The sequence below is a fragment of the Cottoperca gobio genome, chromosome 18, assembly GCF_900634415.1.
Source record: "Cottoperca gobio chromosome 18, fCotGob3.1, whole genome shotgun sequence".
In the NCBI taxonomy this organism is placed as follows: Eukaryota; Metazoa; Chordata; class Actinopteri; order Perciformes; family Bovichtidae; genus Cottoperca; species Cottoperca gobio.
The window spans coordinates 3,330,640-3,352,267 of NC_041372.1; the positions used below are offsets into that span (position 1 = coordinate 3,330,640).

Genomic DNA, 21,628 nt, shown 5'->3' on the forward strand with positions numbered 1-21,628 from the left:
GCTCTATATGTGTGTCATTGTGTAGACATCACAATGTAATTTTCAGGTAAATCGGATGATGTTTGTCACATAAGGCTAACTTCCTGTTACCAGCAGTTGGCGCTATGACCATTTGGATGTCTTCAGGCCGACTCTGATGAAGCAGAAGAAAGTTGGAGCAGATTTGAGAATGAATACTCCAGTTGCACAAATACCCACATGTCTGTCCACATGTCTGTCCACAAGTCTGTCCACAAGTCAGCCCACAAGTCTGCCCACAAGTCAGCCCACATGTCTGTCCACATGTCTGCCCATGTCAGTCCACATGTCTGTTCACATGTCTGTCCACATGTCTGTCCACATGTCTGTCCACATGTCTGTCCACATGTCTGCCCACATGTCTGCCCACATGTCTGCCCACATGTCTGCCCACATGTCTGCCCACATGTCTGCCCACATGTCTGTTCACAAGTCTGTTCACATGTCTGTCCACATGTCTGCCCACATGTCTGCCCACATGTCAGTCCACAGGTCTGTCCACATGTCTGTCCACATGTCTGCCCACAGGTCTGTCCACAGGTCTGCCCACATGTCTGTCCACATGTCTGTCCACATGTCTGTCCACATGTCTGCCCACAGGTCTGTCCACAGGTCTGTCCACATGTCTGTCCACATGTCTGCCCACATGTCTGTCCACAGGTCTGTCCACAGGTCTGTCCACAGGTCTGCCCACATGTCTGCCCACATGTCTGCCCACATGTCTGGCCACATGTCTGTCCACATGTCTGTCCACATGTCTGCCCACAGGTCTGTCCACAGGTCTGTCCACAGGTCTGTCCACAGGTCTGCCCACAGGTCTGTCCACAGGTCTGTCCACAGGTCTGTCCACATGTCTGTCCACAGGTCTGTCCACAGGTCTGCCCACATGTCTGTCCACATGTCTGTCCACATGTCTGTCCACATGTCTGCCCACAGGTCTGTCCACAGGTCTGTCCACATGTCTGCCCACATGTCTGCCCACATGTCTGTCCACAGGTCTGTCCACAGGTCTGTCCACATGTCTGTCCACATGTCTGTCCACATGTCTGCCCACATGTCTGTCCACATGTCTGCCCACATGTCAGTCCACATGTCTGTCCACATGTCTGCCCACATGTCAGTCCACATGTCTGTCCACATGTCTGCCCACAGGTCTGTCCACATGTCTGCCCACAGGTCTGCCCACATGTCAGTCCACATGTCTGTCCACATGTCTGCCCACAGGTCTGTCCACATGTCTGCCCACATGTCTGCCCACATGTCAGTCCACATGTCTGTCCACATGTCTGCCCACAGGTCTGTCCACATGTCTGCCCACATGTCTGCCCACATGTCTGCCCACATGTCTGTCCAGTTGTTACCTGCCCTTTACTATAACTGCCTAAACGCAGCCTGCTGTAAAACTTTTGACTGGCAGTACTGTTCAAGGACAGGATTTGTTTTCCCTCCACAGTTGTATGAGAGGGGTGAAACAAACAAACTGTTTAGAAATTGCTTTTAAGAACAAAGACAAAAATAAGTTATTTTTCAGCACACACACCCGGAGTATCTTGAGCTTTCAGAGAGCCACATTTAAGACTCTTTATGAGTCATTTTTACCTGGAAATGAGTTTGGGAGCTAAACAAAAGCAAACAAATAACAAACACAGTCATTTCTGTTTGAAGATTGCTAATGAAAGCATCAAAAAGTCGAGGCAGAGAAAGAAAGACGAGTAGAAACAGAAAATTATTAAGACATTTAGTCCATTTGTGCACAGATTTTGGATTTTGTGCCACAAACTACTCTTCTACCTTAATCCTAAGAATGGAAATGCAGCGCACAACTGGAAGCAGGAAAGCAGTCTGTCATTTTTATTAGTCATTATTCCTAAAGCTAGCTCAGAGGCATCTGGTGATTAACCTCTAGATGTCCTCCATTAAATAAATCCAGACAATAATTGGAACAAGGTGTACTTCTATACCATCGATGAAGCTCCGGCAATCAGTCTTCACAGGGAACGTTTTACACTACAAATCCTAATTAGAAAATAATGGCCTTTCAGTAGTTAACATGTTTTTAGGACAGTCAGCCTTTATTACAGGAACACTTTCCTCTCAGGGTGGAGGGAACTCTTTCTAATCTGTAGATGTGATGAGTATCAAGTATTATCAAAACGTCTCCAGTCAAACGATACTTTCATTCGATGTCTTTTCATACAAAGATCTAGGAAAAAAGGCCATTTGTATAGTGTTGCTGGCTGCCTTGGATGTAATGTGACGTGTGATTGGCCCGCAGCAGCAGCTACAACACACACATGCGGGGAATGTCAAGCGCTCTGTATTTCACAGAGATGGCCGTTCAGCAGGCGACCAAAACGTTAGAAAATATGGGATTTATTGCACAGTTTTGTAAAGTTATTTATTAAATACTTAAATAAATAAATAATAAACAATTTGAATACTTTTAGTGGTCTTGGCATTTTACGCAACTGAATTCTTCCATCCATCAATATCCTCCAATAAAGGACTCCTACAGTGATTTATTTTCCTCTTTATTTATGCAGGGGGCCTTATGATTTATGATTACTTTATGTCTTATGTCACAACAAAGATGTGTTCTATCTGTGATGCAATACAAACTCTTGCTTCTTAAGAAAAAGTGATTCCAGTATGTTTTTAGTGCCATTCTAAGAGTTTAAGCATATCTTTGGGATAACATTGTGAACCGCAATTATTTTATCTGGGATAATCGTGACATGTTTCATGCATAGTCCTCACTACTCTCTTCCTCATCCTCCCTCTTCCCTAATATATGTATCTCGATCATTTCATCCATCATATCTCCCTGCCTGCGACCGTGACCGTGTTCTCTACATATAGGGATTATAAACTGCCATGCACTCTCCTTTCATAACCCCTTTCTCCTTCCACGCCTGTGTCCCTCCCTCCACACAGTGTGATAATACAGGCCTAATCCCTCTCTTCTCTCAATTCCTCCGTCGAATGAAAGAAAGGATATAAGCACATTACAAATCTCATTACTAGGCTTTAGGTATGGCTGCGTGCGCGCCTGTGCTGCATACTTCATCAGCCCCTTACAGTAGGTAAGTGGGGGCATGTACACAACAGGGAGCTCAGTACAGTACAAGTCTGTGTGAGTTTCAAGATTAAATGCATGTGTGTTTGCTGCAATAAGAGGGGCGGGCCATGATAGCTGTGTCAACACAAGATTTGCATAAGTAGACAAGAGGAGGGTAAGCACGGCACGGCGCCTCGCTCACTCACATGCAGACGTACACAAACACCGCAGATTATTCTTTCCAATTTTCCTCCATTCCGTTTCACTGTGCGCGGTTCTCAGATGTCAGCTTTGATTAGTTATGCCTGATTAGGATTCATATTATTCACATTATTTTGTTATAGATTCGTGTTTACTTGGCATGCTGCGGTATGTAGTGAGGCAGAACAGGGTGGTGATAAACATGTCAGATTGATACAGCTGACTATTTTGTTGCTGTCAAAAGGAGCAGCTGCAGAAATTCATGGCAGTTTGCACCCCGTACAAAAATAAACCTGGGAGCGCAGAGGAAAAGGACAGAAAAGGCATCATTGCAAAACGGCCACAGAGACAGGCTTCAAGTGAAATAAGCCTTCTACATAATGTAATGTTTCTAAAACACATTCACTTGTAAAGCTGAGCACATCTAATCATTATGTTCATAGATGCAACGATGAGTCGATCAACAGATGAATAATGTACTATTTTAATAATAGTTGGTCAGTTTTCATGCATAAACGTCAGGAAATGCTGTTTTCAGCCTCCAAATATAAGTATCCTGCTTTTCTCCGTTTTATATCACATTAAAGTGAATCTCTTTGGGTTTTGGACTGCCAAACCTAAACATTTGAAGAGAAACTTATTTATTTTGTGACATTTTATAGACCAAACCATCAATGCAGCCCTATTTGAAAGAGTATTTTTATATTAGAGCATTAGTTGAACCTTTCAAAACTCACTGAGACACTAAAGTTAAGGTGTTGAACAAAACAACCAGCAGAGCTCGACTCCGGAGACTCCAAGTTACTCAACAAGCTCGTCAAAGAGCTCAGCTTGGCCGTCGGCCTGCGAGACTCCAGGGCTGCTGCTGCAGAGCAGGCTGAGAAGCATAGAACAACTTCTGCTTTCACAAACAATGAAGTGCACCCTCTCACCGCTGTACTCACAGCTCAGCAGAGCACCCTGGGCCAAACCCCTTCCCTCCCTGAGTGCTAAACTGAGCCATTTAGGAAGGCCTTTCCCGCCCACAGCCATCGGACTGTTCGACAGCCCATTTGTCATTCGCCGGGTGCTTTTATCCAAAGTGCCCTCCGGGTACACAAGTGTTTACTTCTTTAGCACGGTTGCCCGAGGAGAAGTGGAACCCTGAACCCTTGCAGTGGCAGCACCTTGCTAAATTAGTCTAAAAAAGATAAACGCAATTAAGAAGATGCATTGTGGCATTATTATGGTAACATTGTCTCGTGAGACTTTTTAAAAATAGTTTAAAGAGTGTTAAAGTATCAGTGGCTGGTGGACACATTGCTCTACACACAGAACTACACAGCTTTTTAAATATAGTAGAAACTGCTTTTAATGCATTGGTGTCAGTCAATGAAAGAATGTGACTCATGACTTAACCTGGTTTGCATGTGCGATAGATCTTGAATTATGCATTGTGATTGGCTGGCTGGCATTTGATTGACATACCCATGGTGACAGGAGGGATGACAGGGTCAATGGAGGATGGCTTAGCCTTGACTGGGATGGGTGTGGTCGGTCCATTTACCATCACATGACCTGGATAGGAGCATAAAAACAGAGTCAGTTTGTAATATGTTGAGCATCCTGTAAAGATGAACTGTTAACGCAGAGTGTGTGTGTGCTGCGTCCACACTGACCCAGGTAGTGCAGTAGTTTCTGGGCTCGGTTCTGAGTGGGTTTGAGGTTGAAGAGTTCCTGGTTCTCGTCGATGAACTGCGTGTCCACCGTGGAGTTGAGGAACTGGTGGTTGGAAAAGACATTCTGCAGGAACGGGATGTTGGTCTGGAGATGGAGAGACAGAGAGGGAGGATTTTAATTTGTCGTCTTCTTTAATGAGCGTTTTACACAAACGGAAAGAAAATCACTTGAAAGAAAAGAGCAGTTCTTTTGAAGACATCGCTTCAGAGCTTCGGTGTTGAACAGAACACACACAGTGGTGAACGCACAAATGGTGGCGACACCAAAACCACTTTCTAACAATAGAGCACGCCAAACACTGCATAATCTCAGCTTCACCAGAGAAACGCACACAGCAGCAAGTCAACACATGAAAGTAATTACATTTGTTAATATTTTGTTGTCCTTTGTTTGCCTCTGAAGTATTATCACGCCAATTAATTCTCTAAATTAACAAAGATGGGGAGAGTGACTGAGGAAGGAGAGAGAGAGACGTAATTGTTGGAGTTAATTTCATTACTAGATTTGTTACCTCTTCTTAGCTCGTTTTACCAATGTGGGGGGGGGGGGGAGAGAGAGAGATTTGTAGAAAGAAAAGCAGAAATGTTAGTTGAAGGGATTCAGTGAAAGGATGATATGCTAATATGGCCTTGCAGCAGCTGTAGAGGTTTCCTTCTGTCCCTGAGGGAAGGTAGAGGCTGAAGGAACGTACACTGTGTGGAAAGATTATTTCTTAAAGTTTGCTAAAACAGTCTTTGCATGTGACCCAAAGAGTCTTAGGGGCATTTAAAAAGAAGTAAAGCCCTGCCTGTCATGACCCCGCATCCAAATATCCTTTTTATTTATAAATGTGCATCGATCCAGAGGCCCCCAAGGACCTCCTGGCTATCAGGTGTACAGCAGCGGCCTGTACGCCCGGCCTCACTATCTATATATCGTCTCACACACACACAACCAACCACACAGCAAAGTGTAACACACAGATGGACAGGATTCACAAGCACAATGTGGGCGTTTAGCTGAGAGAAATATCTGCTGCAGCGCTGTCACTCAGGAATCACGTGATGCGAGAAGGAAGTGGAGCACGAGACCAAACACACTTCCACGTAGATCGTAACCAGAGAGCGATCAATGAAGAGCATGTCTGTCAAACTAATAGAACTCAAATGGGATTTATACAGAGAGAAGCAATATATATATCATATATATGATTTTAAACGACTTCTTTTGTATTATCTGATTACATGTAACGCTACTCAACACGGAATATATTTCAGAGACATCTTCTGCTTCGTCTCGAGCTAAAAAGGCACCATTAATATTGAGATATTGAGAGACAAAACTGTGAACGTCTTTCCAGGCAAAACATTTCCAGCAACGAGAGAGTTTCATTTTCTGAGGCGAACACATACAAAGTGACACGATATCCTGAGCCACCTGCTGCAGGGAGGAGAGGGGATCGTGCTCTGCAGCTGCACAACCAGTGACTGCAATATGACTTCAGAAACATCTCTTCTTTCATTTATAGATTCTGGCTCAAGAACTGTATTGCAATATGTGTCCTTGAGGAAAACAAGCAGCCATATGAAATCTGGATATTGTCATATTGTTGTATACCATCGAAAATTGAGCTTTGACTTCACGAGGTAACAGCCATCCAAAGGTAATAACATCTGCCTCCCAGCACCTCTTAGCTTACTAACCAACATTATATCTTCTTTTAAGTCCACATTATGCTAAGCTAAGCTAAGCTAAGCAGCTACTAGCATCGTCCTGATTTACCTCACAGACATGAGCGCGGCATCAACCCCGATTCTCTCTCGCTAACATGAAGTCTGACAAGTTCAAAAGGTAGAAAAGAAGAAAAAAAAAGTCTGAAGAGAAGTTCAGATTGTTGTTGTTACCGTTAAAGGTTGTTTATTAGACCGTTTCTTTAGAAATGATCCCCTTATTTTTCTGTTTGATGTCTTCTTCATCTATAATTTACATGTGTAAACAAACCTAATAAGTGAGGATAAGAAGAAAAAAAAAGCAATCAAAAGGTGTAAATGAAATAAACAAACGTGGAGACGCAGAATGAGAGATAAATAACACAAACAGCAGCTATTAATGAAAGACTCAGAAATAACGGAGCGGGAGGAGAGACGCCATCGATACTCAGAGGTTTGTCCTTTTCCTCTCTGCTGTACCAGATCAATGTGTTCATTATCAGGCTGCTCTGGAAGCCTGTGGCTACCACACACACACACACACACACACACACACACACACACACACACACACACACACACACACACACACACACACACACACACACACACACACACACACACACACACACACACACCACTCTTTCTCCATGTTTCCCTTAATGATGTGAAACACACTTTCTAAAAAGACCCACACACACACTGGTCGCTCCCTTTCCAACACTGTGGAATTTTTTTCCATCTTCCTCCGGCTCTTGGTGACACACAGACAACTCGACAGACGTGATTTACATGCCCTGTACAACTGTAGATGTAATACATTGTAATCTTTTTATGATGCATTAAAAATCATTGCTATAAAGCATTACAATGTGATTATAAGTGACTTTAAGCTAGTTTATTAGGGAAACATTAGTAAAATGTGCATCATTCAGTTAATCATCAAAAGGTTATGTCAGATTGTGGTATTCAATTATTGTTATGAACCATTAAACACATTTATATATTGCATAGTGTAATGACTTACAATCATATCTCTATGGTGTCATAGAAAGAGTTTGCGCGCGCGCACACGCACGCACGCACACACACACACACACACACACACACACACACACACACACACACACAATGAAAGAGGACAATTTAACTCATTCTGGTGAAAATAGAAATCCTATGTACATATTTTCCCCCTAAAACGACATTGTGCTCCGACTTCTCACATCACTGTCTGTCTCACCGCTTCTCTCACTCGCAGCCGCTTGTTAGCGCTCGTTACAATCAGCCGTCCTGGTGATTGCCAAAGCAACACAGTGAGTTAAGTATTGATGTCCCAGCTGTATGCTGAGTGCAAACACAAGTCAGATCCACGCAACCTTGACACACGCACGCTCTGGTTGCAGGGCTTCTGGCTTGGAGGCTAGAAGTTATTTTTTCATATTTAAAAAATAACATTTGAAATACAAGCGGTGTGCAGAAATGCTAACATTTGTTCATGCTAATGTTTGAAGAAGGAGCGGTTGTCATCCAACATCCAAACGTTATTAAAATAGACTGATGTAGACATGATCGTAAAGCGCAGTCTGGATATCTTGTCGGAAAAGAAAACATATCAGCTGTTATTTTATGTGTTCTCGTTGTACAACATCTGTCGTCACTGGGATTTTCATTTTTAACGACGCAAATCAGACGAATAGGTGGGACGAACAACAAACAGGAAACAGCCAGGTGCTACTGTGCAGGCTGCTCCTGATGTTTCCGTGCATCTATACTTTTAAAACTTTAAAGGGAAATGAAAGTCATGTACATTTACACATTTTCATTATCAAGATCCAAAGAGTCAAACCTGTTCTCCACTTGTGCCTTTGCTTTGAGAGCGCACACATAAAGTTAAATGAGTTATTTTAGATTCAATCCAGAGCACCCGACCTGGAATCGATGTTATGAGTGTCAGGAGCAATGAAACAATAAACCCAGGATCTCTTTGCTCCTTGTATTGGCTCAGGTGTAAAATCCTGAGGCTCACCTTTAAAGCCAAGAACACGTTTGGTGGAATGATTGTGTTGGCAGCTGGATCCACCGTCACCCGAAGGTGCTGTTCCTGCTCCTGCAGAGATCACAACCTGACTACAGACCTCTTCAGAGATCATCTTATTGTCATGTTATCCAAATGTTTTCTTCTCTACTTTATTTTGCTGGAAGAAAAACTGTTTTGTCAGTTTAATTGTGTGGATTTCAAATATAGAGGCGATATAAAAAAAACAGGAAACGCAAAGTATCATGTGCAGAGCGTGTGCTCAGCATTTCACAAAAATACACACAAACAAACACAGACACACCCCTGATCTCAGTCTTCCTCCAACACAAACACTGTGTCACACACACACACACACAGTGATTAGGAGTTGAATAGGGGAGCAGTCAGGTCATTTGTCTTCTCTTTCCTCTCCTCCTCTGTGTCCCCTCTCCCCATCCGTCACGCCTTAACCACAGGTCCTTACACATAAACAAGATCAACACACACACACACAGCCTGAGCAGGGAATGTACACTCACATAGACATTTGATCAAATACAAATGTATTCAAGCAGACAAGGCAGGCCTAAAAATGCACGCACACACACACACACACACACACACACACACACACACACACACACACACACACACACACTGCTCAGTCTCAAGGTCAGATTAAAACAAGATATTGTCTTAATGACACAGTGTGAACACGGCCATTAGGTTTTGCAGCTGAGTGCAATTTTCCCTTTTTATGCATCTGATTGCAAATATCCATGTGGTAAAGTATGAATGTTGCCTCTGTAGGCAGGTATGTGTATTTGTAGGCAGAACAATGGAAGAAGAAGCTACAGATCCTGACCGACGAGGTGCAGAGGCACCGCACGAAAGGTAAGGAAGTCATCGTCACAGAGAGAAACAGTACGAGGGATGTGTCTGTCAGTGCTGTTGGCTCTTACATCCTTCTGTGCAGTCGCCCTCAGTGTGAAGCTGCTGAGATGTTTTGGTCTCAGCTGGACATTAATGAGTCCAGTGATTATTTTATTAGAAGGACAGCAGGGCAGTAACTGTGTGAATGCGTTCGTCTCTGCCTCCATATGCGTGTGTGTGAATCTGTTTATGTCCAAACAACAGTGACTGCGTCTCGCCTCTGAGCCTCTTTTCAATTTCCTCTGGTGCTTTTACCTCCGAGGTCACGCTTGAATTCTCTGCTCACTTCCTCAGCTCTTCTTTATTTCTTCCGCGCGCTTAAAGTAACCACTATTCACCATGACAACCGTCGTTACCCGGTTCCAGTGGCCCTTACAACCATGAAATAGCTGAGAATGTTTTTAATGCCAAAGGAAAAGTAGCAGCAGTGTGAATACTTCTCATCTCATCTCCCTCAACCAGCCCCATTACACAGATAACAGATTTGTGCATGACTATTTCATGGCTGCGCCTAAAAATCTGTAATCAGTGTTTGACATTTGCCAAGGGGCTTTTCTCCTCAGTGAAATACAAATCTGATTGGTGATCTTTCCAGTAATAACTCCCATCCCTTTGAGGCAGAGAAATGTTCACCTTGGAGTTCATCAGGGGAGCTGCGGCCAGACACATTTCTATTGGAAATAAGCTCATAGGCGATGAAGGAATCTGCCACAATATCAAATAATAATCTCTTTGTAGGATGAGTTTAGATGTTCTCCCCATGCGTCGCTGTCCCTCAGACAGTCCACTTTAATGATCCCTTACTATTCTCACAAAGACTTTTAAAAGATATGGAAAGGACTAAGAGGAGGAAGCTTTGAGACCAACGTAGACTTAGAAACTCAAACGCAGCGTGCACGAAACACCAGGATGGTTACCATAGAGTCAAACGTTAGGAAGAAGGAGCGTGTCCCAATTTCATACATACTGCATGCAACAGTACGTACTTTGTTAGGCCAGCTGCAGTACGTACTAACAGTAAAGAGAAGCCTCAGTAATGGAGGACAGGCTGGATGTGTTTCAGTCGCCTCTCTGACATGGCAGGACGCTGTCCATGGTGCTGAACCTGCCAGACATCCTAACAGGAGGTGACTACTGCACTTGTCAGGAAGTAATGTAGCAGAGTCACAGTGTTCATCAGCAGAACTACATTTAAGATCTGAAGCGTGGACAGTAAACACCTCAGGGGACACACACACACATTTACTGTAAATGCACTAGTCAATTTGTCAGAGGTCTAAAAAACAAATTATTTGCAGCTACAAAATATGTATGACTGACAGATTTTCTTCAAGTGCTCTGAAATATAATTATAGCTTTAACCACTTACACTTCCTCGCCAATTTATAGGGGTTGCTCAGTTCACAGCGTTCTCTGCGGACTGCTTAAAGTAACTCTGCGTGATGACAAGCTGAAGCGATGAGATGACGAGGGAAGGGAAGGGAAGTGGATACAACAAAGGTACGTCTCGACACAGACACAAAACAACCCATGGAATGCTATTTGTGCCGCATAATTGCTATTAAAAAAAAACAACTATGCACGAGAACAGTTTCTGTACCACCAGGAAATTAATTCAGAAGTGATACGTGACGTTTCATCCTTAAATAGCGTGGCTGTGACTCACCTATCAACACCTGTGGTGGTGGAGTAGCTGAAGTCCTTTTCCAGGGACCCTGAGACGCAGGCTTATTAAAACAGATAGCTACTTAGTGGTATTTTGGGAATCCTTAAGCTGTAGCTCTGTGACGCATTAAAGACTTGTGATGTGCTCCATACCCACAGAGTGTGTCGTCTCAGACTGTCAGCAGGTGGTTGGTCCTCTGTGTTAGTTATACTTGAACCTGTGAGAGATCATCTCGCTCTCACAGAGAGTAAGACGTGCAAACAGAACTTTTTAAATGACCATCACTTCTGTTTTACTGGCGACAGAAGAGATGCACTTTCCAGTAACATGACTTCCATCTACGATGACTTAGAGAACGCTTTAGAGAAACGTTTGTAACTGTGTGTTGCTGTCGTGTAAACGCAGGAGAGTTGGGCCTTTTGTGTGCACGATACAAATAAAGAAATCATCATCAAGCAGCAGGAGATCTGCAACCTTTTACAGCCTGAGGAAAACTTTGGGAATTCCCAGCTCAATAAAGTTTTCCTACCATCACATCACACCATAGAAGCAGAACCACAGCCTATATGCAGGGTTCTGTGCGTTGTGACGGGAGCCCTGTCAGAAGTGAGAAATGATTTTTGTTTTAGGGTTGATGTGTGGTTTAATATCTTCTCCAGCTCAGCGGCAGGTTTTATTAATGTGCTGTGAACGCTCAGCAACGAGGGTCACTGGTGTGTTTATGATGAGAAAACTCACAGCATGAGTTGAACATGTTTTAAACTCAGGAATTCATCGTTTTGCTGAGACCTCAGGGTTGCATACAGGTAACTTATTACTCACAACTAAATGCAAGAAACGATAACTCAGAATTTACAGATTAATGTTGGTCAAAAACCATCATTTAAAATCATGACACACGGTTAGACACACACAACTATTAGAATAACTTATTACTTTTACCTGCCATGTTCCCAACAAGGCCTGTGAGTATAAACTAAAGACATTTAAAATTAATTTAAATATTGTTTGGGACTTTTTGGATATGTATAATAGATATAAATTGTATTTTGTTTCTTGTCTTCATTTTCAGTATAATTGGTTTGGTGTAATAAGCTAAGTTATCAGCTTCACATGTAATGATTTCTAATTGTTTTTTTGTTTATATGAGGTTTTTAATGTTACAAATGACCAAAATAAACTAATTTTAGGCTCAGAGCCATAATTTAAAGAGCAACATGCAGCAGCTCTCTGGTGTTATGTACGTTTATGTGGTGCAAATAGTCAGTGGAGCAGAAATAATAACAGAAATCAATTAAAGTGTACCAAAAGTATATAAACCCTGGAGGTGCAGTACAGGAAAGTGAAGCAGCATTACAGAGTAGAAATAAACCGGGATAATAAACAGCACAAGAAGAAGCTGCAGATCAACTTTCAAGGTGTGACCTTCAATTTCCAGTCTTAGAGAAACACTGCAGCCGCACGACCCTCTGCCAGAGTAATTAACAAGTACAGACTGTGCACTTAGAAAGCATATTATATCACAAAATGTTCTCCAAGCTTCAATGCTCTCGCTAACAAATTCTGAACAGCAAATCGTGTTATAATAACAAAGGAGACACAGACTTGGTTAAGTATCATAATGGCAGGAAGCGCAGATGGGTTAGAAATCAGGTGTATCAAGTGGTTACAAAGCAAACAAAGCTGTAACAAGGAGGTCAATATGTAAGGTGTGATGACATAATTCATACAATAATAATATGAAATTAGCTCATCCGTAAGGTTAGATTTCTGCTTTATCTACAAAGTACTCTAGTGTATACTAGTGTGTGTGTCCACACAGAGTCTGAATGGGTTTAATTCCTTGAACCACGCTGCACCCTTCCACCAAGTTCCATGAACATGGACATGAACACAAACCGAAAACATAACCTCCTGTCTCTTTAGAAAAAGTAGTTTTTCATCACCAGGTTCAGCTCATACAGTTAATGTTCCTAATGCATTAAAAGACGCATCTGCCTCACGTCTCTGGGTTCAGGCGAGTCACATGTTGCAGATCAAAGTGAGGCAGCGTCTCCCGCATCACATTCAACCCGTTTCCATTTACCATCATCATCATACTGCCTCGTCTCAGACTGTGTAAAGGTGATTCATCCATGCCACACTAATAGATATTGAGCTAAGATAGCTGGACTCCTATTTAAAAACGTAACTAACATAGACGTGTTGACTCAACCAACAAGACCATATTTAATCCTTTCCTTCCATCGATGGCTCAGCGTGATGCCTTTAATCCTAAAACATCCACAGTCTGTATTTGTAGGGACTAGCGGAGCCCAGAGCACCAAATGACTAACATCCGCCTCTTATTTACAGAATGTACTATAACTGTCTACATTTCCTTGGCGCAGAACATCATGCATTATTTATTTGAATGTTTTATAGCCGTGTCACAGCTGTCTGTGATTTTCTAGTCAGTGTTTATAGGTTTTCAAATTTCATTATTTAATACTGTGATCGGGGCTCGTGTGTGTGTTCTTGTCACGAGGCGGTGAGTACACAGCTCGTGTGCGCTGAACGCGCTGCTGAGATGGCGGTTCCATTTCATGACGTTCCAGCGTTGTGCCAGAAAGGTCTGCCAGGGCGCCATCGTGAGCACCAGCAGGGCTCTGGCACCGGCACACACAATCTAAATGCAGTCATTTATTGACATTATTAGTTACACCTGCATTTAACAAGTCAAACTGTCCTACTGCGACAATTATTAGCCATGTTTGCTCAGACAGATTATTTCCAACCATAAAGCGATTAAAGCGGTAATGTGTTTGAGACGGGGGCCATGTAAACAACATGCTCCGATTCTGTTAATGCAATTATTCTCATCGTCAGAACATCCCCTCCTCTCACAAATGTGTGTTTCTGATGTTTATGTCTCATAAAACGTCTGAGCTTGACTTGACCTGTTGACTCCTCTACTGAAGGGGAAATAAACTTAGTCCGGGGAAACTAGATCAGGTAAGAGTTAGCATTAGCATAGCATTAGCATAGTGAAGAGTGTGCAGCTTTTAGATGTGAAGCTTTTCTTACATATCGAGCAAAAAACCCACTCGATATTATTATTATTTCACAACCACTCACGCCTGAGTCAACCACAAGCGACAAAAACAAATAAAAGATGCTAATTTCTGCTAGTTTGTGAACATGTGTGTCTGAATGTGTTTCCTCCTGCAGAACCACATCGTCTGCATGATACAAACAAACTTTCTGTGCTCCGAGTGCAGATTACAGCGTCAGAGCGGCTCATCATTATTTAGGGAAACATCTCTGAACATAACGTGAAGAGAACAAGTCAAAGCAAGAGTTTCTCTGCAATGTTCAAACACAGATAGTCGGGGGTGAAACAAAGCTTTACAGAATCTGTAGTATTATTGGATCAGTTCATTATGCAAACCATAAGAGAGTCTTCACAAGACTAGATCTTCATGCTTATTATTAGCTGTAATCTGATGATTATATGCATGTAAATGTGTCAATGTACTGTTTCTATTTTGTAACACACACACACACCCACACACACACACACACACACACCTCTGAGACCTGTGTCTCGCTGCATTTTGAACAGATGCCAAGAAACTTATTTCAGAGGAAGCAAATCAACAAATAAAATCTAATTTGCAATCTTTTCATTTGCACCTCCCGGCTTTGCATTTTAACATTTAACAGCCTTTCTCTTTCTGCACACACACATTCCTGCAGCCACACAAAGAAACTTTTATTAGTTGCCGCTTATCTATCGGTTCTTCTTTCCACTGCAAATTCCAGCGGCACATAATGCATTAAAGAAACTCACCCTTGGAAGCATTTGGCTTGAATGTTTGATTATTTTCTTTAACCAACCCCTGAGGTCGTTTCTGCACCGTGTCTTTACATCCGAGTGTGTTTGTCAAGGTTTTACACTCAAAGCAATACAGACAAATGAGGCCCAGCATGTTTTTCTCCTACTTCATCGACTGCTGCTGGTGAAATGGTGTGACAGCAGTAACTGGGAAATCATTTGGAGATACTATTACTAATGCAGAGGAAAGAAATAAAAGCACAATGACATGCAAATGGCTTTAAGAAAAAAAATTGAATAGTGTGTGTGTGTGTGTGTGTGTGTGTGTCCTTGTCTCTCATTATCTGTAGATTGAGACAAATGGAGGGGGATCTGCCCTTCGATCTAAACCTCCACACCATTTACCCCTAACATCACAGCTGAGCAAGTGTGTGTCTGTGTGTGTGCGCGTTTCAATTCAGCCGTGTAAGACGTGCGTGCGTGCGTGTGTGTGTGTGTGTGTGTCCTGATGTGTGATATTAGTGTGTATGTTCAATGCGGTGTGTTCTGTGGTGCTTCTTGAGACGTGGTGTGGTATGCATGTTCGGTGTGTATCTGCGTGTGAAGTTAAAGTGTGTGGGTGTGTGTGAAAAGGGACATTTGACACACTGGTGATTACGTGTGACATGTTTGTGTGCACAGGTGCTCACTGAGTGGCTTTGTGTATTGCTTATATTCAGACACCGTCACACAAACTCACTGTGACTCATTTATACACAGAAAATACACACAATGTCCTCACTAGATGACAAACCAGCCAGAGAGACACCAGGTGGAGACGTGGTTCATCCCACCACACAAGAAACAAGTCAAGGACCGGGATTCTTATCTGAATGCATTATTGTGTCATTTGTTGACATTTTAAAATTGCAAGTTAAATAAATAACAAGCTGCATTTATTTTTGTACAGTATAACAAAGTAGGTTTTGTTTTAAATCCTTGAGAAATACTAAAGTTTAGCTTGAATAAATGAACAACACATCTGAGGTCCCATGAAGTCCAAGTGTTCAGTGAACAGCCTCTGCTTCAGTGCTGAGAGTCGCATTCAGACTAGATGCTAAACCTGAATAAATATATTTCCACTTTGTTGAAACCACCAGTGAGTTGACCAGTGAATCAATTTGTAATAAAAGAAAGTCGATGGATTCGTTCAGCCCAGGGTCAGCAGGCCGACTCCCCCGCAACTCTTTTCACTTTGAGGGCTAATTTGGTCCGACCGAACGAGAACAGGTCGGCCCTCCTTCTGATTAAGTGCAGCATTACTCAGAACTAGCTGAACAAAGATCCTGACAATCTCTCTGTTTAGTTCACAGAGAGAAACAGAACTTCCCGTTGCTCACTTTAAGGAGACGGCAGACCTCATGCACCGCTCCGCTTTCAGACAAGTGGAAAGAAAACATGCAGAATCCACATTCAGAGTTTATTTTACTAACTGTGTCGGTCACTAACAGTTAGCATTACATAATGCATCATATGCATATTTAAACATAACATTTCAGAATATGTATAGTAATAAAATACTTAAGTACGTAAGTACTTAACTGGGGAAGTTTCATGGAGATAGCTATTAGTTAGAAATGTTAGTGTCTCCTATTAACACACTTTCATTGTCTTTGACCTTTAACCTATAGATGTATGGTTACTTGCATTTAATGATATCCACATGTAAACTGAATTAATGTATATAAGTTAACTAACAAGCTAGTCAGTAATGAGATTTTCTCCTCACTGGTGAACTCACTTCATCCATCACCCGGCGGGAGGTCATGTTAGTATATTTCCTTCAGGAAGGTCACTCTCTCTGACGAGAGGAGCGGCTGCCAAACCACTAGAGGTTTGATTAATCGTGAAGCAACGAGCCGTAAAGCCGCGCGCAGTAAACGGGATGCGTTTGTGTGAAATGATATATCAAACTTCTCCTTGCTGGACCTTGCTTTGAGCGAGGTCCGGCTTCCTAGGTTAAAAATAGACTGCCACACACACACACACACACACACACACACACACACACACACACACACACACACACAAATAAATTGAGTGAGTAAAAAGGGGGAAAGCAGGGGATACAAATACACTCAAGACAGAAACTGACATGCGTACAAGTGGGATGAGAGGTAAACACTTCAAATAAATATGGAGGGGAGGCATGGAAGATCAAGTAGCGTATGAAGGACAAAAATTGACTCCTGGGTGGAAACTGATACGTGAACAACCAATTCATCCACAAGCAAATCTGTGTCCCTGCCCTTGTTCTGATGTTTCATTTCCAGTGTGGGCTTGTGTTGACAAAATGGACCTATATGTGACGCCGGAAACAACTTAATTCCAACATCCAATATCTCCAACGTTAGGGATTCTGCCTGAGTAATGGGACACACACACACACGCACCCACAGCCGGTTTTCTATTAAACGCCTATTTCCAGCAGCCATTGGCGCAGCGGGGAAATCAAGCGCTCGGCCACCGTTTGAAGTCGTATCAGCTACACTTGTTCCTATCACCATGCTATCACTCCATCCACTCCTCCCTTCTATCCCTCACTAACCTCTCTCTCCTAACTTATCTCCCTTACGCCCCAGAGATCCTCTCCCTCTCTTTCCTCCCACGTCCCCACTCATGTGCTCGCTCTCTCTTAATCATCCGTCTCTGCTCCCCCTCTCATCCCGGTCAGAGTTGCTCGAGGCACCGAGAGCTTCGCTTCCTCTCGTCATACCAGCAGACTTTTATCTCTTCCTCTTCCTCCACCTCTCCTTCCCTCTCCTCCTCACCCCCCCAACACACCATATGTGTTGAAGATGTACTCAGATCTTTAACTTAAAGAGATAGATGTGATTTTTTTTGATGTGGGGCTCATCTATAGTCAGTGTATTGCCTGCAGCGGTAGAGCAGCAACTTCCATATTCTGCAATGTGAAATTACTGTTTTTGTCAAAGCAGTCTTGTGGCTTTGAAGAAAGCACAGATATCGCCTTCTGTTCCCCGTTGGAAAGGGCTGTCTGACAGCAAGGTAGAGCAGTGAATATATTCTAAATGTAGCGTACACTGATTTTTTAGGCAGCTAAAATATGTTTTGCTGCCGGCTCGTCCACAGCTGTACATTGTTTATCTTCCTGCTTCTGCTGTCTGTTCTCCAAACTGCATCTACTGCAGCTAACACACTGACGGTGGATACTAACCTACAAACTAAACACAAAGCAAATGTAGCTGCAGACAGACATCTTTTTAAACTGGTCTGCAAGTTGAAATTTCCAGATCAGAAAACCTTCCCAGCAGGCACTGCAGCAAACGTTACTCAAACAGGAGTAAACTGTGAATTTATTGGGAACTATTTTCAGTTGCACATTGATACACATTTGGTGCGTGAGTAAGTTTTAGTTGCAAGACATAATTATGTGTCATTGATATGCAACAATATGTTTTATATATATATATATATATATATATATATAACATATTGTTGCATATATGTGTTTGTGCATAAAATCTTAATCTGACAAGTAAAAAGTAAAAACGACACTATTTATAAGTATGTCTCTGTATAAAATGGAAATCCTCAACTATCTAAAGACTGTGCTTAAGTGGAGTTCTTAAATGTACTTTCCATCACAGCCCTCTATAATAATGGTTACTCCTCTTCCCTCGCCCCGTTCCCTCTTCTCTTTTCTCATCCTCCCCTCCTCTTCCAGTTCCTCGTCGTCTCGACTCCATCTTTCTTCTCCTCTTTCCTTCTTCCTCCTCACTCTCTCCTCCACCCCCCACCCTCCCCCTCTTTCTCTCTCCTGTCCCTCATCTTCTTGCCTCTCTCTCTCCCTCTCTCTCTCTCTCATGCACTCTTTCTCTCTCTCTTTCTCTCTCAGTCCGTTGCTTGCCGCTGCCGGAGCCAGATCACGGTCCTCTCTTCTGCTCCTCGTCGGGACTCACACACACTCTTCTCCACCACAAAGAAAGAGTCAAGGAAATGAAAGAGGATGAAATGGATAAAGGAAGTGAAAGGCTGGAGGCAAGACAAGTAAAGGAAAACAAATTGGAGAAAACATCCCTGAAGGAGAAAGGAGATTTCTAAAAATACTCCCTGCATTCTGTTATTCTCTCTCTCTCTCTCTCTCTCTCTCTCTCTCTCTCTCTCTCTCCTTTCTTTTTTGCAGTGTGCCCTCCTTCATTCAGTACCTGTTCTGTGGGATTAACATGACTTAAAATTCAATCAGCCTCCAGCCTGACGGAAAAGCGACAGAGGAGGCAGACAGAGCGCTGCAGCTGTCGAGACCGAGTGAGGGGACGACCAGCGGGAGGAGAGAGAGGGGAGGATAGACAGTGCGAGATAGAGATAGAGAGGAGAGAGAGGGAGCGAGAGGGAGCGAGAGAGAGAGAGAGAGAGAGAGAGAGAGAGAGAGAGAGAGAGAGAGAGAGATGGGTGTTTTTCCACGGAGCTGAGATAGAGAGAGAGCCGCGGAGACAACGAGATGTGACGGTTCCAGGAGTCGCGGTGGAATGATCCGGAAAATAAGGTTAGTAATTCCACCTTTTCATCCAGCGGAGGGCAAAAGAAAACAGGGGAAACAACAAGAAAAAGACTTTAAACAAAAAGGACACCAAGTATTTCTATTGTGCTTTAGAAGAAGCAAAGTGAACACTGGAGGAGGAGAAGCAGAGAAACTGGAATGTAAAAGGAAAGAAAAAATAATCAAGGATTTTCCTGTTGAAAAAATCCACCAGAGAGGCAGCAAATATGTAGCTGCTGCACTGATATACATACTCTAAAGAACACTCTCACAAAGAAACACACACACACACACACTGAGTGAGTGCTCAGCTTTAGAGCAAGATAATGAGATTGTTTTCTTGACGGTGTCGGCTTTTGGAGTTTGATTGACAGGCCTGTGAGCGAGGGGAGGCAGACTTTTGAACTGTCTGACATTCATGGCGCTGATCAATAGCCCGATTGTTTCATTAGACTGTGTGTGTGTGTGTGTGTGTGTGTGTGTGTGTGGAAGAGAGCGAGAGAGGGATGCAGAGGCTGTGTGTGCTTGCAGGAGAGTATCACCGCGTGACTACTTAGTGGATGTGTGCGACAGTGATGGTGGTGAATGTGCTGCATGACTCTGTGCGTGTGTGTGTGCGTGTGTGTGTGTGTGTGTGTGTGTGTGTGCCAACGCAGCCTGCTGAGAGGCACTAAGAGGGTCTCAGAACTATTGATTCTCTTTGACAGACAGGTGAGAGGCAGGGGGGAGACAGAGAGGAGAGAAAATATTAGAGGTGGTAAGGTGGGAGAGGAGATTTAAAGAAGCCATATGGGAGGAGTGCATGTTCGACAGCACAAGTAAGGGAGAGGATGTAGAAGAGAAGGTCAGATGGGTGGGGGAGAAAAAGAGACATAAAAGTGATAATGGACTCAATCCAATGTGTGTGTGATTTCTGCACACGGGGATGGTGAAGGAGGCATCGTGGGAACACATAGACAGTGCACACAGTTCATCCTCTTCACACTCACATGTTTCTCCTCTTTTGCAGGTTTCTAGAAATCCCTTCAGCTCCAAGGTCATCAATGAACAACTAATTCAATGTGAGAGAGCAAACGCAGATCACACTGTGTAGAGTGTGAAGAGTCCCAGTGACACACCCTGGAAACCACTCAGGGGAAGTGAGTGATGAGAGAGGAGGGGAGGGAAACGCTCAATGTGTGAAATAATGAAGCAATAGGAGAGAAAGCCAAATGAAGAAATAAGAAGATAGGGCTGCATGAGTGAGGAAGGAGGAATAAAAAAGGATAGAAGGAGCAAGAGAAGGAGGAGGAAAGGGATGAGGAGGGGAGGTGAAGAACGCCAACATCTCCAGGATTCCTGTTCCGTCGGTCAAGCTGCACCGCATGTAAGAGAAGTTGAATGGAGCCATGAGGAAATCATATCCAAACGCTATAAATAGGATTTCAAGCGAAGAGGAATCGTGGATTTTTTCTCACACTGGAGGTCTCGATGTTGGAATACCAAACCAGGATTGAGCGAGTAATTCGGGATTTTCCAGGTTTTCTTCATCTATAGAAGCCTAAGAGGATACTGTGGGATTGGAATTTCTGCAACTCTCCTGTTTTCTGACACTGACCTACATCCGCCTCCTTTTGATGTGTATGGGGGCGTGTGTGTGTGAAGGGGAGTAGGACAGGTTTCAACACCAACAACACACAACCCCCCCCCCCCCCCCCCCCCCCATCATCCTCCTCCCACTGGCCCAGCACAAGGAGAAACACCTGGGGCGAGATCTGTGCTAAACACTCGCCTACACACACACACATAAACCTGGATAACATGTGGAGCTGATTCGGATTATAGAGCCGCACAGACGGAAAAGGTAACTTCAATGCAGCTTCAAACAAACACACGCACACAGTTGGCCCAGTACAGGTGAATCAATGTTTGCATGGTTAGCTCTCTTGTGCTGAATCATTGAGCACATCAATGCGGTGAACACCAGCACTC

The 21,628-nt window shown here is 43.3% G+C and overlaps 2 protein-coding genes across 4 annotated transcripts in view; one reads left to right on the forward strand and one right to left on the reverse strand.

Annotated features, from left to right (window-relative positions):
* pcxb (pyruvate carboxylase b) overlaps positions 1 to 21,628 on the reverse strand; it is a 248,890-nt gene that overhangs the window by 49,014 nt on the left and 178,248 nt on the right. For all 3 annotated transcript variants that reach the window (XM_029455184.1, XM_029455185.1, XM_029455186.1), the window contains exons 13-14: positions 4,936 to 5,080; positions 4,745 to 4,834 (exon numbers count right to left, since the gene is read on the reverse strand). In XM_029455184.1, coding sequence (XP_029311044.1) covers positions 4,745 to 4,834; positions 4,936 to 5,080 — 235 coding nt within the window. The remainder of the gene's footprint in view (positions 1 to 4,744; positions 4,835 to 4,935; positions 5,081 to 21,628) is intronic.
* Positions 19,399 to 21,628, forward strand: part of LOC115023868 (leucine-rich repeat and fibronectin type-III domain-containing protein 4) — a 37,222-nt gene continuing 34,992 nt past the window's right edge. Inside the window, exons 1-2 of the mRNA XM_029455187.1 lie at positions 19,399 to 19,663; positions 20,667 to 21,500. The gene's annotated coding sequence lies outside the window, so the exon portion shown is untranslated. The remainder of the gene's footprint in view (positions 19,664 to 20,666; positions 21,501 to 21,628) is intronic.